General features: G+C 36.7%; 1 protein-coding gene across 2 annotated transcripts in view; it reads left to right on the top strand.

Annotated features, from left to right (window-relative positions):
- ITGA1 (integrin subunit alpha 1) overlaps positions 1-18461 on the top strand; it is an 80822-nt gene that overhangs the window by 15405 nt on the left and 46956 nt on the right. For both annotated transcript variants that reach the window (XM_040580853.1, XM_040580854.1), the window contains exons 2-5: positions 13660-13780; positions 16650-16762; positions 17709-17797; positions 17890-18004. In XM_040580853.1, coding sequence (XP_040436787.1) covers positions 13660-13780; positions 16650-16762; positions 17709-17797; positions 17890-18004 — 438 coding nt within the window. The remainder of the gene's footprint in view (positions 1-13659; positions 13781-16649; positions 16763-17708; positions 17798-17889; positions 18005-18461) is intronic.

Below are 18461 nucleotides of genomic sequence, written 5' to 3'. Positions count from 1 at the left end.
TGTTACTATGGATTTCTGACAAGCTTGCTACAAAACTGTGACATGCAGAGTCATTGCTGTACCTGAGGCTTGTGAAAAACTTTCTTTTCCTTTCATACTTGTCTGAAAGCCGCCATCTTTTTCAAAAGTAGCATGTAGCAACAAACACTTCTGTGTGTTGCGTTGGCAACTGGTGTGATAAGCAAAGGAAAAAAATTCTAGTCAGCCATAAAAAAAACCCAGAAAACTACAGAGGATGACTGAAATAAATCTTCCAGAGCTTTTGAGGAGACGCTGAGTGAGAAGAAACATCAAGGGAAAACCAGAAAAAAAGTGGTGAAAGGTTTGTTGGGTTTTTTAACAGTGCTTCAGGTTGTTTCAACTAAAGCATTGTTTTTTAAGATAACCAGAGTAGTAAGTCAGTCAAAGTGCAAGTTTTTAAGACTTTTAAAAGCATCAGATATCAGTTATTAAAAGTTTATTAATACACAGTCAGGCATTGTGATCTTGGTAAACAACAGATTTATATCTGCTTAAGCAATTCCAAGCCGTCTGCCTATGTTGTATCCACGTCAACTTGCATGGCCCTGAGTGTTTTTCTTACAAGTCAAAAGTCTTATTAAGTGTTCAGAAGGAACAAAATAATATTGACAATTAATGCTGATAACTGAGTCTAACCTCTCCTAATTTTGAAGACTTGCCTTTCTAGCCTAAATAGGTTAGTCTTTTTATTTTCAGGGGGTAGTATCGAAATTGTCCCTGAAAAATATTTAGGGCTTTAGGCAGTAGAATTTTGAAATTGAAGTTTTCACTTTTGCTTCTATAACATTTTTTTGTTCTGTTTTTAAATCTGTTTTGTACCCTACCTTAAGCACTTTTTGTTTTGACGTCAGAACTGGCAAGATACAAATGTATGTTGGAGAGCAGAAGGTTCCTACTACTGGAAAAATGAGAAGTCTGAGCAGTCTTCCAGACAGAAGAATCAGAGCAAAAGGTCACTTTTATACAGGATTTGTTTACCCTGAAAAATATAATGTAGTTTCCAGCACTAGATAGGAATCAGTTCAGCAATCCTGTACTCAGTGCTCTGAATACAGAAGCAGGGCACTTGCTGTTAATTTAATGGAGCATTGTGTTGCCTCCTTGTCCTGGTTTCAGCTGGGATAATTTTCTTCTTAGTAGCTAATGCAGTGCTGTGTTTTGGCTTTGTCGCCAGCCAGGGTTATATCAGTTCAATTCTTAGCGCGTATGTTCGCACCACATCGCAACAGACACATCAGATTGCACCACAATACTGACCTCCTGTCAGACACGGATTAGCCATCTGAGCCGAGGATGCAAAGAGGCCCAGATTAAGTACCTGACATGGGTTTAATGAGTACTTTCCTTTTGATCTCTGCCAATTTTATGTCCTCCAGCAGCTTTAAAGATCTATTAAAAATAATTTGTAAGCGTTTTATTTGTAAACAGGTATCAGACTCAAGTAATTCATCATTAAATGTGTTTTCTTCAGACAACATGTTTTCTTCAGCGATTCTGTAGCAAGATGCTGTGAGTTGGTCCTCTGTGTATATCAGCACAGCTTAGAAAAGTCTGTGTCAGACAAGGGCAACTGTGGTATCCAAACAGCTATAGACCAAAGAAGAATGAAAAGCCCAGCATCAGCATTGCTGGGCTGGAAGGAAGAGCTGGCAGTGATCCATTGTCACGTCCTGCTGCTGAAACTGTAGTTGAGGTGCTACTTGCAAAAAGCTCGTTTCAAGTCTATGATAAAGTAGCACGTATTTGCAAAAGGAGTATTGTGGAAAATAAGGTGGTGGCACCAGGTGCCTTTTTAGGAGGTTCTTTTTTAACACTAGCAGCTTCTGTTGACTTCAGGAGGCTTGAGTCACTCTGAAGTAACACTGAAGCGGACCACAGCTTTGCAAACTTCAGTTTAACCTGGAAAAGTGGCACCTGCACAAGAAAATAAAATTTCCTCGCTGTTAAGCTTCCATGGTGGTTTTGTGAAGTTGATGCAGATGTTTGAAAGAGTTTCCTTACAGAACTCGTGGTAACACCAGAATACTCTCTGAACAGGCCTGTGCCAGACAGATATCTTAAAATCACAGGTGTACTTCTTGTTCTGTGGGTGGGAAATATAAGTTATTAGTGCCAGTAATTCATGTAGAAAGCTCTATCTTAAACTGCATCTAAAAAACAGGATGTTTTTCTACCTCTGGAGTCCAGCTTTAATTTTTGGGGGGGAAACAAAACCTTCCTCTTACAATCTCTTCACAGCTAGTTCCAAATTTCCCTGAATTGTTTATTGACCAGTAAAAAAGAACATTTGCAGTAAAAAGACCTGGGATTAATTCTGTAGTGCTTTCAGCTGGTTTACCAGTAAAATCCCTACACCAACAGTACAGCAGAAGAGGTGCCCATGCTGTTGCTGGTACTTGAGTGTCTCAGTCTGTAAAAATTAGTAGATACAGTTGATGGTGCATGTTAGTATGCTGAAGTTTTCAGTATGATGCTGTTCAATATTGATAATGCATGGTGATATACTGCCTTTAGGAGAATTTAGTAACTTTTTAATTGCAAAAAAGTATCTTGGCTATAAAAATATACCACATAAAAGAAGAATATTAAATGCCCATAAAGTTTTACTGCAATTTTTAAAATTATTTCTCAAACTGCATTGTGAAGTAACAATGGTAGAGGCACCAATGTTGACCATATTCCACTTCAAACATGTCTCACAGGATTATTTCAGCAAGTAAGTTTCTAACACACACTAGAGGGGTATCTTTTGTTTTCATTTCAGCTGAGCGATATTGGTGTGAAATTGGCATTTTGGTTTTGTTGATTTTTCTGATTATCTCAGGTGAACACGTTCATTTACAGAAAGTCTGATTTTATTTGTTGTCTGTAAAACACATTTACAGCACAGGTAGACTGGAAAATAGCTACTAACATATAAAACAGCAAGCCCCAAGCCCATGGAAGTCCTTGTGATTGTCTTTAGATGGGTAAAGCTGCTAAGTAAAATAAATAAATGTGCAGCAGCCTGTGAATTGCCTGGTGCAATAGCAGTTGTTCTGGTGGGGGTTTTTGTCCAAATCAACAAACCTTTGTATTGCTGATGTTCAGGTTTTCTCCAGGTGCGGTATTTTTTGTGATGTGTATGTGGTGGTGTTATTTTAGACTTTTCTAGATTAGACAGCTGTTTTATGACTGTTGATGTTCACACAAGATTGGATTCAGTGACCACTGTGGTCATTTGCAGTCCCATGTTCTCGTCTGCTTGGATTTCTCAGGTAAAGTGAAATACCTGCCATCATGGAGCCATATACTATAAACTGTCCAGTGCAAGAAAAGTTTTATCACAATTCATTCACAGGTAAAGACAAGGACACATGCTGGCTGAGGATTATATTCTCTCTTAACAGTGAGCACACGTAAGTTCCAAATCAGAAAAGCTCTGTATGTTGTGGTAGGGAGCTGATGCTGTGCTTTCCTTATGCTGGTGAGCCGTGAGCTTTGTGAGCAGTGAGTTTACTGAGCTTAGCGAGCAGATAGAGCTGTCCTGTGCAAACAGGCAGTGCCGGCTCCTGCGTGCTCTTGCAGGACAGAGCTGGCTTTTCCTGTGAGCATTTTGCTGCTTTGCAGTTGGGGATGAAGAAGCAATTCCATCTGACCTTGCAGTGCAAGAGCACTAGCATCTGGGGACAAATCATGGTGGAATTCTAGTATTTCAACAAATGTGACTGACTTTCCATTACTGCCTGTAGCAATCTCTTATCAAGTATATTCTCGCTGAGGTAATTTTTCTTGTTAGTGGTAGAAGAAAGTTTAAAAAAACATCATCTTGAGCGATATTATTGAAAATACAGTTGATTTGTTGCAAAGAATTAACAAGTACGATAGGAGAAAGGAATTGTTTGGATGGTGGTTCATTTTTTTCACTTTAAGCTCAATATCAAGCATTTTTAAACCTTTCAAAATTTGCTTTTAGCAACAGTAGGTTTCATCCCTTGCTCTCCATTTCTGCTCTTAGAAAACTGCAACTATGATTATTTAATTACAAACAAAAATAGTTTAAACTTTACTAGGATACTTACATTTGTAAAAGTGTTTTCCATCTTAGACTGTTGTAGCATCTCCCTGCACCTTTTAAATTCAGTTTTGTAAATATCCTTTTGATTTACATTGTAATGGAACCTGTAGCTTTATATGACAAGTTTGTCTGAAATATAATGTAAGTCTTCGTGATAAGAAGCAGTTTAAGAGTTTTCAAGTTCCTGTTGAAGTACAGGAGTACATGTTGTAAACAGGGAAAGAAAGAATTCTTTTTTTTTATGTAGCTGTGACTAAGCTAGAGCAACGTAGTGACTCCCTCTTACTCTACTGGAAGATGGCTCAGATGAAGAAAATTAATGTCCTGTTCTGTTCCAATGAAAATTATCATAGATGCTGTATTATCAGAAATAATAGGAAATCTATACAATTTCAGTATAGTTTGCAAGTTGATACTTTGTTTTGTGTTGTTTTAATATACATGTATGAGATTTAATTCTGAAGTGTGTCCATCTCCACCTGGCTCCTGGATTTTTGCCTGGTCAAGCTCTGCCCGCTTTTAGTTGTGTGTCCCCCTCCCCCATCACTGCATAACAGAGTTGTATGGGACCAAAGGAAGAGACAGATGTTTGCAGGCTTCCATCTTTACGCTTTCACAGCACTTAATTACAGTTTCTTGGATCACAGCTGAATTGATATTAATGTGTTTTATAGAAATAAAATAAGAGCTGCTGGCTTCTAGCATGCATGTTGAATGCCTATATTTTTGCTGTACTTTATAAAAACTGTCTTGGATTAAGTTCTGTGGTCTCTGGCTAGCTGGGTGTGAGAGGGTCATATCAGGATATTTGCACTTCCTTTTGGTAGATTTCTTCTCTTCCTGAAGCCTTGAGTGATTCAGTTGAGAGTGAGCCAATGATTCTGCTCAGCATAAGGCATTGAAAGACAGGAGTTTGTAGCCATTATGAAATAAAAAAATTGGAAAAGTTGCTGCTTTTCAGAAAGCCTGGATTGCCACCAAAGCATTTCTACTCAGATATTTGCCTAAAGACTGCTGACCTTTGAGAAAAATTGCCCTATGAACCCTGAAAACAATTAGGGGAAAAATGAATGAATAATGATACCAAGTCAGGAAGGGGAAAAAAAGAAATATGTCCTTTGTCCTAGTCGGGAGATAGTAACATGAGCTTTCAGCTAGGCATCATTTTTTTGCGTCAGTTCTCTGATCATCGTATTTCCCAGAATGTTCAACAGGAATTTCTGTCCCAGGGCATTTTATAGATGGGTGATTTAAAATTTGATGGAGTAGACTATGAAGTCTAAACTTACGAGATAGAGTGATTTGTGTGTGTGTGCGCGCACATGCACACATGCAGTGGTTCATGTTCTCTTAAAGGAAAATAGACTTCTTAATGTGTAAATAACAGTATTGTGGCAATATATCCACCCTCAGAAGTACACTCTTTTGTCTGCAGTGTTTGGCATTTTACTCTGGTTTTGTTGACAGAATATTTTGTTTTTCAAAGATAGCTTGCTAGCTGGCAAGAGAAAACACAAGTACAAAGCATGGATTAAAAAGAAACTTAAAAATATGTAGACAATAGCATTTTCAATTAAAATCTGAACACTGACATGTAGCAATTTAATCCAACTCGCAGGATTTGCCAGTGTGATGAGTATTCAGTGCTTTCTTTTTCTTTAATCATTATTAGTATACTGAAATTACAAAAGATGTAAGGCATGTTGCATAATGACAAGTTACCAGTCTCCATCATCTCAAAATAAACCTCCTTTGGTGAATAAGCATGACACTTACTGTTGAACACATATTAGACTAACATCTCTGCCTTGAAATTTCTCATGTATTTCTGCTAGCTTTCTCGTTTTTATCATAAGCTTCAATGCTGATATTGTAAAATACATCTCTGATTCAAAGATGTGTTTAACTGATCATTAACTATAGTAGAGTGGCACTATGTATGGATAGGTCATACCATTTTTTTAAACCACATAGAGATAAGTTGACCTTAACCAGTTGTGCTACCTGACGCACAATCCAGCTATATTTTTGGATTGAATCATAGGCACAATGTTGAAGGAACTATTGCTTCAAGTGAAGCTATTTATGTGATTATGTAAGCTAGAAAAGGCCTGGGAGCTACTTGCTTAAGAATGAAAAAGGATTGGGTTTCCTTCCTCCCATTAAGCAAGTGTTACAGAATTTAGTTTCTTAGGAAAAGAATACTTAGAATAATTCAGGAATTATTTCACATCATAAAAATGGTAGCACTTCAGATACTCAGTAAGGGTCATACTTGTTTAAAAGAAACTGTAAGATTCTGACTGGATCTACTTGGCCTTTCATTTAGCCTAAGAGCAGCAACATTAATTGGAAATATGTGAAGTATACTAGTTAGTGTAGGAAAAGCAGTCCAGTTAACAGTGTGAAGTCAAATGAAAAATCTCTACAGAAGTGACTTTGGAGATTGCTAGGGATTTTAATGTGCCTTTTCCGCAACTGTAGCTGTACCAGACCTACCATGCTGGTTTTGACAAGGCTATGCTGTGGAAAGCTTACAGCAGCAAGACATCAGCCTGCAAAACTGGGATTCAGTGTAACTAAGCAAGTAGAAAGAAACACTCTTTACTCTACCTATCAACATAGAGGAATCTTGTGCAGAGGAAAATCTAGAGGTCCACAAGCAGTTTTGGAGAGTATTGTGAAGAATACATTTTTCTTTAGGTTAAAGAATCCTTCTTTATTCACTTTTTACATGAAATTAATGTCTTGCTCCTTTTTAAGCTTCTGGGGTTTATTTCAGAAAATAACATACACGTTCATTTTAATTGCTTTTGCTGTGAAATCCGAGTTAATTGTAGATGACTACAAATATCTTCTATCTCAAAAAAAAAAAAATGGTCAAGTGATAAAGGGTCTTGGGGACTTAGAGATAAAGCTGGATGGTAGGAAACAAGTTATAGTGGGATATTCAGGAGGAAATGGTCTTTTATAGCCAAGAGGATGGCCTTAGAGAGGAACATAAAGATTGTAGGGACCTGAATGGAGTTAAGTGTTGACAGAAGAACTTCATCCCAAAGATGGATTGGACATCACTGCAGACAAGCTGAAACATTTCCTAGTTGTTTAACTTCCATCAGGCTGCTAAATCTGCTAAGCCTTTGTACATCTGTACAAGTCTAGTAGCTGACCTCACAAAGTTTTCTGTATGTGACTGCATAATTCTGAGGCTTTTTCTCCCTTCTGTGAGAAACTGCAAAGTGCTAAGAACTGTGCTGACCTTCCAAACTTTGAACAAAATAGTTTTATTCTGATGACTGTCAGCTGAGTGAGGCACATATTCCTGGTCTCTGCTACTGTATTTCCAAAAGTTTTGCCTATTGCATTGTGTCACTCATTTAGGAACACATTAACATTGATTCAGTATATTTTCAGGCTTGACAGTGCATTATGAAGCTATTTTCCAGTACAAATTATTTAGTACAAAACCAGCAAAGGAAGCTTTATGTAATGGGTTGTTCAAAGCATTTAATTGGTTTTGAAAAGCATGTGGCTACTGAATCTGGAGCTACTTACAAATTTCTATTTCTTGGTCTTTTGGGGATATTTATCTACTTCTAATAAGAAGTCCTTTTTTAAAAATTATTTGGTCTCATTCCAGAAAGTCAGTCTTTTGCTCTTAAGAAGTTAAAGATTGAAGAAAAAATGCTGAAGGCAAAACTATACAAAGGTTTTTTTGTAGCCCCGAAAAATAAAAGGCTTGATTTAAGCAGTACCGAAAAAGTTTCAGAAGCTGAAACTTTTTTTTTTTAATGTACAACTTTATTTGAAATGCACTGATACTTTGCCAGCCAGAACTGAGTGCTGCAGGAACTCCTACCACCGCCTACTTGGCCTTCTGCAATAAGGCCAGAGCGCTGTGGCCCCTGAGCTGACAGACAGTAATTGTACCATGTCATCATATTTTCTTCCACTCTTAGTCTTAATCTGTGACTAAATCTCTTTTTCATAAGTTAAGACTGTATAATTCTGCAGTGACATTATTGCAAATGAAGCAAAAAATAAAATGTGAAGATTCTCCCATTTGCAAAGAATCCACTTGCATGTGTTTAAGCCATGATTTCACAAACAGCGTTTCTGTCGGTATGTCTTTGCAACTAGATGCATGCTTAATCTTCCCTTGCGACCAGCCAGGTACAGTCCAGGCTTGAACCCAAATCCATGGTGTTGCATTGATGCGGCTAAAAAGTCCAGCTTTCAGGAGGTTCTATTTGCTGAGCCCCACACTGAGTGAAAGACACAGTTTGTTCTTTGCTGCTGGCTTGATTCTAGCTATCTGAGGGCAGCAGCACAGGCTGGCACATGCCAACACGCAGTGGTATCAATTTCCTCAAGTGAAGGAGTTTTCTGATTGTAGAGGATGATACTGTTTGCCCCCATTTTGAAAACAAGCTTTTGTGGGAGGCCAAGCCAATGCTCCCAGTCCTGCTCCCCTCCCTGAGTAACTGTCACCAGCACACCAATTGCTGCCTTTTATGCTGTTTGCTTTGTATGTTTTCTAAGATCACAACAGAGAGAGGTAATCTTCTGCAATATCAGCATAAAATACTTCTAAAGGCCTCATAGCTTGGATATCCTTCCTAATTTTACTTAGCTTTCAGCACATTTTGATCAGGTGCACTGTTCTTTGTTGCCCTACTGCACTCCTGTGTTGTTTGCAGGTCTTTAAAATATCCTTACAGTATCATTGATTGTAATATGTGCCGTACAATACATTAAATAAATATTTAAAATTTTTATTTTTGTTTTTGCAAGAGGTCCAGGTATGTGAGGACTCTATAAACCTTAATCTTATTTTAATCTTCAGCTTAAATTTCTCTATCCTATTTTATTTTCCAGGATGGAAGCACTCTGATTTTATTTTTTTTTCCTGCTAGTATTTTTTGAGTTTGCCAAAATTTTCCAGTGTACATACTGCTGCAAGATGGTTTTACTCAGTTTGTTGTCCTCCTTGATTGCACTTAGACCAGCTTTGTTTCAGTCTCTTCTTGAAAAATGTAGAGGAACTGGTAAGGACACTTGAAATGCTATAGCACTAAGTGTGAAATGGAACAGAAAATAACACTTTGGCCACATGCTGGTGGGGAGTAGTCTGCAGCCAATGTGTAAGCCCTGTTAAATGTAAAGCGTAAACTTGTCCCTTCCCATTTTTGCAAAAAACATTTCTATTTCTCAGAATAAGTACTGTTTATAGATGATGCAATTGTTTGCTACAGACTGTACACAGCTAAAATATCCTAACAGAATTCACCCTCTCCTCTTGGCTAAATCAGTCTTCGTGATGTTATTTATTATGGGTCATTTGCAGTGATCTATTTTTAATCAGTAAAGAGCCAGGTGTTGGGCTTTATTCTACAGTTTGGGTTATGTTTATATCCATCTATTCTAGGAAAATAAGGGTGCCTATCTGTTTGCAAAGGTTAGAACGGCCAGGCAGTATGTACATGGACAAGTCCCAGGGAAATCTACTTTTGCAGTTTAGAGGCAGAGTAACTGGGCAGGCAGCACAACCGTTTGGTTAAAAGATCTCATTAAACAAAAACAGAAGAAAAATATTAGTGGCTAATGGGACAACTATGAGCTACTACTCCAGGTTTGTAATAGAAATAATATTTGGGTTGTTGTCTTGGTGACTGACTGTTAACCTTTCACATATAGGTACAAACTGTGCTCAGCTAAGAGTGGTGGGTGCGTCAGCTGGTGTCCTTAGTTTAAATTGGTAGTGAGAGGGATGTTGTCCCAGGTTTTCTGCTGTGCCTTGTTTCTTGTAGAACATGAAGTTAAAAGCTGGAACTTCAATTTTATTCCTCGAGAAACATTTATATTCTACATTTCTGGTCTGTATTTTTAGTCATTCTGTTAACACAACATGAGTTTAAAATCTAAATGTAATTTACCTACATTAATTATGATTAACTATATAGTCAAATAGTACGTACCTTACCAAAAAGGGGGGGGTGTCCTCCTTAATTCCCATAACTCTCAAAAGAATCCTCTCCAACTTCCCTGTAGTTCTTCTTTTCCCACTACTTCTGTCAATAGTCTTTTTTATTCATATACAGAAGTTTGCTAGAAACAGATGAAAATCTTGGACAGAAACTGGAAGTTTGGGACAGTGCAAGCTGGATATTGTTATTAATATAAAGTATCATTTTCACAGTCATGATCAGTGATATTTTTAAAACTTCTGAATCGTCAGCTCATGAATACAATGTTCTTTGTACTGAAAAATGGAACAAAATGTGAAAGCCAGGTTACCATTAAGTCAGTAAATTATTGTTAGTTAGCAGTGTAATGTGGGTCACCGTAAACTCCATTTTTCCATTTACCGTCTGCAGATTTGAATGTGTCTTTGACTAGTGAGATTTCCATTTACAGAATCTGTGGAAAATGTAATAAGATACCTCTGAATCTATTAATTATTTATAAGTTAATCTTACACTGCTTATCATGACTTTTTTATTAAAAAAATGTTATGTTCATAACGTTTCATAGCAGATGGAAGCCACAGAAGGTCATGTAATACATTTGCATATTACAATATGCCACAGAGTTTGTGTATGAAATCAAACTTCAAAGCATCTGATTTCTGGCTAGGATAGAAGGGGAGGATGAGAAAGCAAAAGGAGAGCCATACTGGATCAAATCAAGACCATGTTTTGTCCAGTATCACGTCTGCACAAGTACATGTAAGCCGATAGCTAGAGACAAAAATAACTGAGCAAGCATATATAATATTTCTCTTCCAGTTTCTGAATATTTCCAGCTGAGGCCATTTCCTGAACCAGATGTGTGTTCTGTGTGGTTTGTAACCTGCAGTGGGGTTTGTCTTCCATTAACTTTTTCAGTTACCTGTACATAACATTTAGGATCCAAAATGTCCTTTGTCGACAAGGTCTACAGGTCCATTGCCTGCTGTGTGGAGTCATCTTCTTTCTGTTTCTGACTAGTCTGACCCATCTAACTTCTTTTGATTCCTCTAGCTTTATTTTCTAGAAGAACACGGTATAATTATTGCTGGTTCTAATTTGACCCTCCTCAGAAACACAAGGATTTGGGGAGTTAGTAGCAAACAGACAGTATTTTTTATTCCTCTTCTAGTTTGCTTGGTTTTGCATTTCACATTTTCAAACTTACTGCTATAGCTATGAGGATTAGAAGTGTATTTGTTAAAGTTGCAAGACTTGAGTATATCACATAACAGATTTAGGAAACTTCAATACTATTTAGTATATTCAATATGCAGTAATAATCACAGTAGTTGTCACTACTGCGTCATTGTGATGAAATTCCTTGTCTGTCAGCAGATGATGGAATGATGATGGAGGATACTGTGATGGAGTGTATGGAGAACAGACTGCATGTATAACCTTCAGTAGCTTTAGGAAAAACTAAATCGGAAAAGATGAGCTGGAATCTGTGGCCTTTAATATTTCATATCATAATATATTTAAAATATTATCATAAGTTGAAAAAGGGGGGAAAACATGCCTCTGGAGACCTCTAGAAGGATGTTCTGTCCATCTTATTCATGGGCTAAAGTGAACAGATTTGTGGAGGTCTCTAAGAGGCAAGTCAACATGTTTAGATTTTGCATCTACCATTTTTTCTTCAACTAAATAATGAATTTAGACACTTACTTGAGCAGGTGATCTCATTAGAACTGTTTTGTTGTTTTAAGAGGTAGGTTGGAATTCTGAATGATGTCACCTGAATCCCACACATAGTGTCAACAATAATAACAGCAATTATTTTTACTCTGAAATGTAACAAAAGAAGATTTGAACCAGTGATAACTGGAGTGAATTTTTAAAAATCAGTTTTGTTGATTTTAATTATGCTTTGGTGACTGAGAGTAGGGGAGGAAAACACCTATTGCATGTGAACAGGCATAGCAGAATTTCCTGAAACATCAATGTTTAAGGAAGACAAAAGTTGCATGGATTACTTTTCCAGCAATTTATTTCCCATCAGACTGTCAGACATTATTTTTTTCTTATCACTTGCAATGAATCTTTTCTGAAGAATAAAAATAAAGTCTGCTTTAGTTTGTTCACTTCTTTATGTTTCCTGCCTCTGACTGGAGGAAGGAAAACTAAAATAACACAAATGAAACTTTTCCTTTTTTGCTGTCCAGTGAAACTGGAAATACCTACTAAGTCATAAATAGTCTTCTGTGATAATTTTACTGCATTAAGCAGGAAATAAAATGCTGAGAGACAGATCAGCATTGACCACTTGGGAGCTTAATTATAGTAACATGCTTTCTATGAGAATATCATTGTCTCAATGGTAACACAGAGGTATTTTAGAAACAGGACATTATTGAGATGCTTTGACATGCAGTAAGTATTATGGATTTGGGTATTTTTGTGTAGCTGTTAAATGTCACCAAATGAACAATAAATGCTTCTTTGAAATGAAATGGAAGTTGTGTATAATTGTGTTTTTAAGCAGTCTTGATGTTCTACAAATTCAAGTAATTTTGGGGTTTTGTGAATTATATACACAGCTCTGCATTAATAGACTCAGTGGCTGCTTTTGAAACTGAATTCAACAGAATTTGTTGATGGAAGAGGTCACCAAAGAAATAAAAAAAAATTTAAAAAGATAAATAGCTTTATTTTTATATATAAATAGTAATTTTGGCTTCTTACTGACCGTCATGGTGGATTATGATTATCACTTCAAGCTGGAGTTTTTACCCTGTATAACTCTTTTTTTCTGAAACTTGCTATACAGTCATATTTTTACAGTATTTTTGCTGATGATGATCACTGACCTTTAGGGTATGGGAAATCAGTATGAAGAAGCACCTGCTTTCATGACTGATCTCATCACAGCCCAACACCACCATTATAGAGCAACATTTCCTAAGTGGGTAAATGTTGGATTTCTGCAAGTAGTCACATACGTGTACTTTTAAGATAACAGCATCTGGTTGTATTAAAAATTTATTCTGTTATTTTACAAATATGAAAGTTACAGGTAGTCTGAACAGAATTAAGAGAAAACTATATGCTTTTTTTTCTCTAATATAGATTAAAATTAAATAAATCTGAAAGCTTTTCCTCGTGTTTTCCTATGTGTGCCTTCTGCAAACAGTTGAAAATTAGTTAATTTCAAATTTCTGAAATCTTGAGAACTACTGCCTTGGAGGAGGGAAGGAACATTTTGTGTAAAATTCTTGCATTAGATATGCATGGAGTAAAAGAAGTAAAAATCACTAAAAAGTTAATTTATTTACCCTTAAAAGTAATAATATTTTATTTAATGTTATTTGAATTGTAATTTACAAATGAGTGATGCACTTTGCAAAATAAGTTTTGGATACAAAAGTCCAGTTGTGAACATCTCTGAATTCAGCTGTGTATGTATGTGTGAAAAAGTACATTTTAAGTCTCTTACCAGCCATGATAAATATGCCCAAAATGCCACTTTCAACCCATCTTGTACTGTCAGTTAAGTCATAATTGAACCTTGGTTTCTTAAGAATCTTGGGGTTGACATGCATTGCTACATATTCCTTTTTTTTTTTAAAGCTCTCTTTCACCTCGTTGGCTCTTCCAATGTTGATGTGAAAAATGCAATGACCTTCAGTGGGCCTCTGGAAGACATGTTTGGGTACACAGTCCAACAGTATGAAAATGAGGAAGGGAAATGGTAAGCTGCTTTTCTTTTCTTAAATGGAAACTCCAAACCCAGGTATTCAGTGACTCAGGCACTATACTGTTATATTTAAATATGCCCAGTGTCTAAGGGTCAGATTCTGTTAGTTGTACTTATTAAATTAATGCACAGTCCTAAGGAAACCTGGAAAGATTGGGAGGCTGAAAAATCCAAATTTATTCCCTCAAAGTCATAAATGAGTTCACAAAGTGGGTGAATTCCCTCGCTGATGGAACTGAGAATGTTTTGGTTTATGCCTGAGCCCTCTTTTTCCCATTTACGAAATGAAATCTTTATCTTTTCCTTGTGTAAACATATTGGCAGTGAAATTGCTCCTATTTTACCTAGCTAATATGTATTCTGTGTTTTTTTCCGAAGTTTTTTTGACAGAGGTTGTTGGACCTGAGGTTTTTAACTGGTGGGAAGATTTCCCTGTCAAAATACTTATTAATACAGTACTCCGCCTTCCCTTGTAGAGGGCTAATTATGTCTTGCAATTGGTAATATATTTGCATTTGGGACTTGGAGCCTTCTTAACCTGTCTTTTCCTTCGTATTCTTGTCCTGAATTAGAAGTTGTATTTTGGCACGTTAACTGGTATCACTGCTTCTTGGTCTTTTGATAAACGCCTGCTTGTGCTTTTCCTGCGTAAAACAAATTTCACAAGCTAACCACTGGGCTGCAGGACCAAAACAATGATTATGTGGTAAAAGGTTTGGGAACCCTGAGATCTGGATCATTCTTTGCAGATTGCTCTGGTTTTCCCAGGGCTTTTCCAGTAATTTTGACATTCTTAGTAAACCGGGGACTGCTGCGGGCAGCCTGGGATGGCAGGCAGGTCAGACAGTTCTGCAGTGCCTGAGCAATTGACCCCACCAGCACTGGGGCTATCTGACTCTGAGAGTCTGTCCACCACGGCAGCACAGTGTTCTCCGTTAGCCACGGGGTGTTCACAAAAATGAAATTGCAGAGCTTGCTTTTGAAAATGCTAGCTCTCAATTACCCAAATGCACATGTGCATGAGGGTCATGGGAGAATAATAATGACCTTCTTTGAGCTAATTTAGACCTTCAGGAAATGGTATCCATTCTAGGAGCTGGGATTTTGCAAAGTAAGCCGTATTGTTATAAACTGTCCGGAGATGTTTCAAGAGCAGAAAAATATTATGAGCTGAAAATGGTAACTCTTCCAGTAGCTGAAGGAAGACAGGAATCTAAACTAGTGTGCTAGATCTGAACATCTCTGAAATTAAACTCCAGAGCTGCTGTCAAGCTTTCAAGTTGCTTCCAGTGTAGCAACATCCAGAGCAGGGAATCTGTAGGCTGACAGTTAAAAATAAATATGCAAAGCAGCCTTGTGATGCTTTGTCAACTGCTATGACATTACCTAGATACCACAGATAGAACTTTTTGGCAGCAGATGTTCAGTGAACATGGCCACAGTTGTTTCTCAATAAAACTGGGATCCCCTAATAAAATCCTTCATGAAAAAAAAAAAATAATCTTTCAGACTGCTCCTCTCTGTTCACGGGCCTCTCTCCTTCTGAGAAAAGAACAGCACAGGGACATGATCCCGGTGAGCAATCATCACCTCCTGTGGGATGTCAAGCACACTCAGCTTCTCTGCAGTTAAATGGAAGTCAAGGATGCATGAGAGGCCATGGTGCCTGTTTCTACATTTTGGCATAAAAAATACACATTATAGCATATTGCTTGAAAGAGCAGTCAGATCCAGCATGTACTTGGAGTGTTTTATTTTCCTTTAGAATTAATTACTTTATTATAAATGAAAAAAATCTTAATGGATCACAATGAGTTGTTCCAGTATGTTTTTTTCAGAAGCTGGCTTCTGTACTAGGTTTAAAGTCTGCTTTCTGTCTTTTTTAAATCCATAGGTTGCATTTTACCTATTACATCATTCTATTCAAATATCTCATTCCTGGACTCTTTAATTTATGATTAAAGGTTGAAATGCTTCTCTCAATAACGTCACAGTCATCTAAGTGTACAGGAACAAATCTTACTGAACTGTTACTCTTAATGGTAGGATTTCTCTTTTCAGTGTGTGCTGTGAATTCAAACTTAATCCAAGTTCTTCCTTATGCATTTCATGGAGCCAGTTTTTATCTGCTGGGTGATGCTGGGCTATTTAGTGTAGCTAGTGAACATCTGAGAACAAAAACAGTGCCATCTCTAAACATTTCCTGCTGAAAACTCGATTTAGGACTGGATGTTAATTTGTAGTGCTTACAAAGTACTATAATAGTGATATTTGATCACACCGAATTTTGAAAAAAAAATGCACAAGATAAAAATCCTTAGTATTTTAAAAATTTGAAATGTCTTTTAATAACATTTTTTTTATTATATGAGAGGAAAAATTATGTATTTTACACAGCTGTCTCATATTACTTCAGACTGAATTGTTCTGGGTGCTTGTGAGCCTCTGCTTTGACATTTGGTCTCAGCATTGAAAATACACTTTCTTCCAAAATATTTTTAAGATCAGGAGATACTGAATAAAACAGATATTTCCTTCTGTATTACTTTTAATACTTGTCATCCACCCACCAATATGACTTTTATTTTTCACTGGAATTTATTTAAATGTTATTCTGTTGTGTAATTTAGGTATATTTATATGTGTATATAGGCACATTTCCTTTCTGTGTCCTTATTAAAGAGGAGACAGAATGGCTGCTTTCGCTTGTATCTGAACTAGCATCACAGATACTTTCCTTGCTCTCCATCCTGTACTTCTAGTATAGAGCTTGCTGCAGCTGTGCTCTCTCTGTAAGTTTTATTTCCTGACTTTGGTGCCTTTTAAGAAAGAAGAAATTTCAGGTAACTTATTTCATTTGCAGGGTACTTATTGGTTCACCATTAGTTGGCCAACCTGAGAAAAGAACAGGAGATGTATACAAATGCCCTGTAGGAAGGGACAACCAATCACCCTGCATAAAACTGAACTTACCAGGTATGAAAGAAAATAAAGCTGTGTCACATGGAGGAATAATAAAGGTCAGATCTTAGAAGGTTTTTAGCTAGTAAATATGCATGATAATTGTTTCTATAAAGAAAGCTTACTCAGGACTCCAGCACTAAATGTGAAGTCGTGTTTGCAACATCAAAATTAATTTGTTTTTAAAGCTTCTCATTGGGCTGTGGAAAACGTGCTTATAATTTTACAATGGGTGTTTGGCTGTATTTTCAAAACTTTATTATGACTGGCATTAGTTGACTGTGGTTGACAGTCCTGGCCATGGAGCATAGATCCATGGACTACCCTTTCCAAAGCTCTCTGAAGCAAACAAGAGCCTTCATAATGCCATCAATAAGCTTCTGATGAGAACATAACTAGCCAGAACTGCGCTGATGCATCTTCATATGATACAGGTAAATATTAAGAATTTTCTTGCTCAGGTCAAGAGATACAAAATGTAGACAGGAAGAGACTGCCTGTTGATATGAATTTCACTAAATACACATGTCGTATTTTTTATCTCCTCTTTTCCTTTGAAAACCTGAATGTCAGTAATGTAACATAACAAATATAAAAGCTGACAAGTCATTTATAGCAGGACAAGGTAAAAAATGAATGTTTGTTTTCTAATTAACAAAACTGTGTGAACATGAATCCTTGCTTTCGTTGTGCTGTTATTTGTACATTTTTTCTTTTTTGTGGTTCAAGAAAACTATTTAAGACAGCAACCCAGACAAATTTTCTGGGATAAAAGCCAGTCTCAGAAATTTTTCTTGGTTGTTGCAATTGAAGGAGGAGGAGGAAGGGTGCTAAAATATTTGATGAAACCAGTGTCAGTCTGGGTTTTATTTTAGAAGTTGGAAGCTCCATGCTAGGGGATATATACTTTAACATTTTGTTTTTATGTTCCCAAATACTTAACATTTTAATCTATTTATAGCTGCTACTTCAGTTCCTAACGTTGTGGAAGTAAAAGAAAACATGACTCTTGGAACAACCTTAGTAACAAACCCAAAAGGAGGCTTTCTGGTAAGAAAGGACTTTTTGCCAAATTTAAAAGAAATTTGTTTTTTCCTCAGGTAGCATAACAAAAACATTTCACCCTTTTCCATCTTTTAAAGGCATGTGGACCACTTTATGCTTACAAATGTGGGCGTTTGCATTACACAACTGGAGTTTGCTCTAATGTCAGCTCCACTTTTGAAACCATCGAGGCAATTGCTCCATCTGTGCAAGGTATGCATGCCACAGGAATTCTTTTGTGTGTCTGAAAATACAAAGTGCCAAACAAGACAAATGTATACACATAGGCATACCAAAAATTATGAACTGCTTAATTTAGATACCAGCATTACCAAGTTAAGTAAATGTTTTCATTGTCCGTATATAACCTAAATTCTTGCTACTTTTGGAATTTATCTCAGTATAAACAATCATTAGAGCACTATGTAATATCCAAACACAAATGCTAAAAATAGTTGCTTATGTTTCTTACTTTTGGCCAAAAGGCTCTTTTTAAATAATGACGGCATGTTAAGACCTTATACAATCCCAATTTAGTAATATAGCTAAAAATCTTAAAGACCTGGTCCTTTGGAAAAATCAAAGAGGAACACATAGACATTGAAAAAGGTAGGGGTCACTGGTAAATACTTCAGTTTTGTGATCTAATCCCATTCTTAAATTTCTCCCT

Source organism: Falco naumanni, chromosome Z, assembly GCF_017639655.2.
Source record: "Falco naumanni isolate bFalNau1 chromosome Z, bFalNau1.pat, whole genome shotgun sequence".
NCBI lineage: Eukaryota > Metazoa > Chordata > Aves > Falconiformes > Falconidae > Falco > Falco naumanni.
The sequence above is the reverse complement of the archived record's forward strand: the minus strand, read 5'-3'. Positions and strand labels throughout refer to the sequence as shown.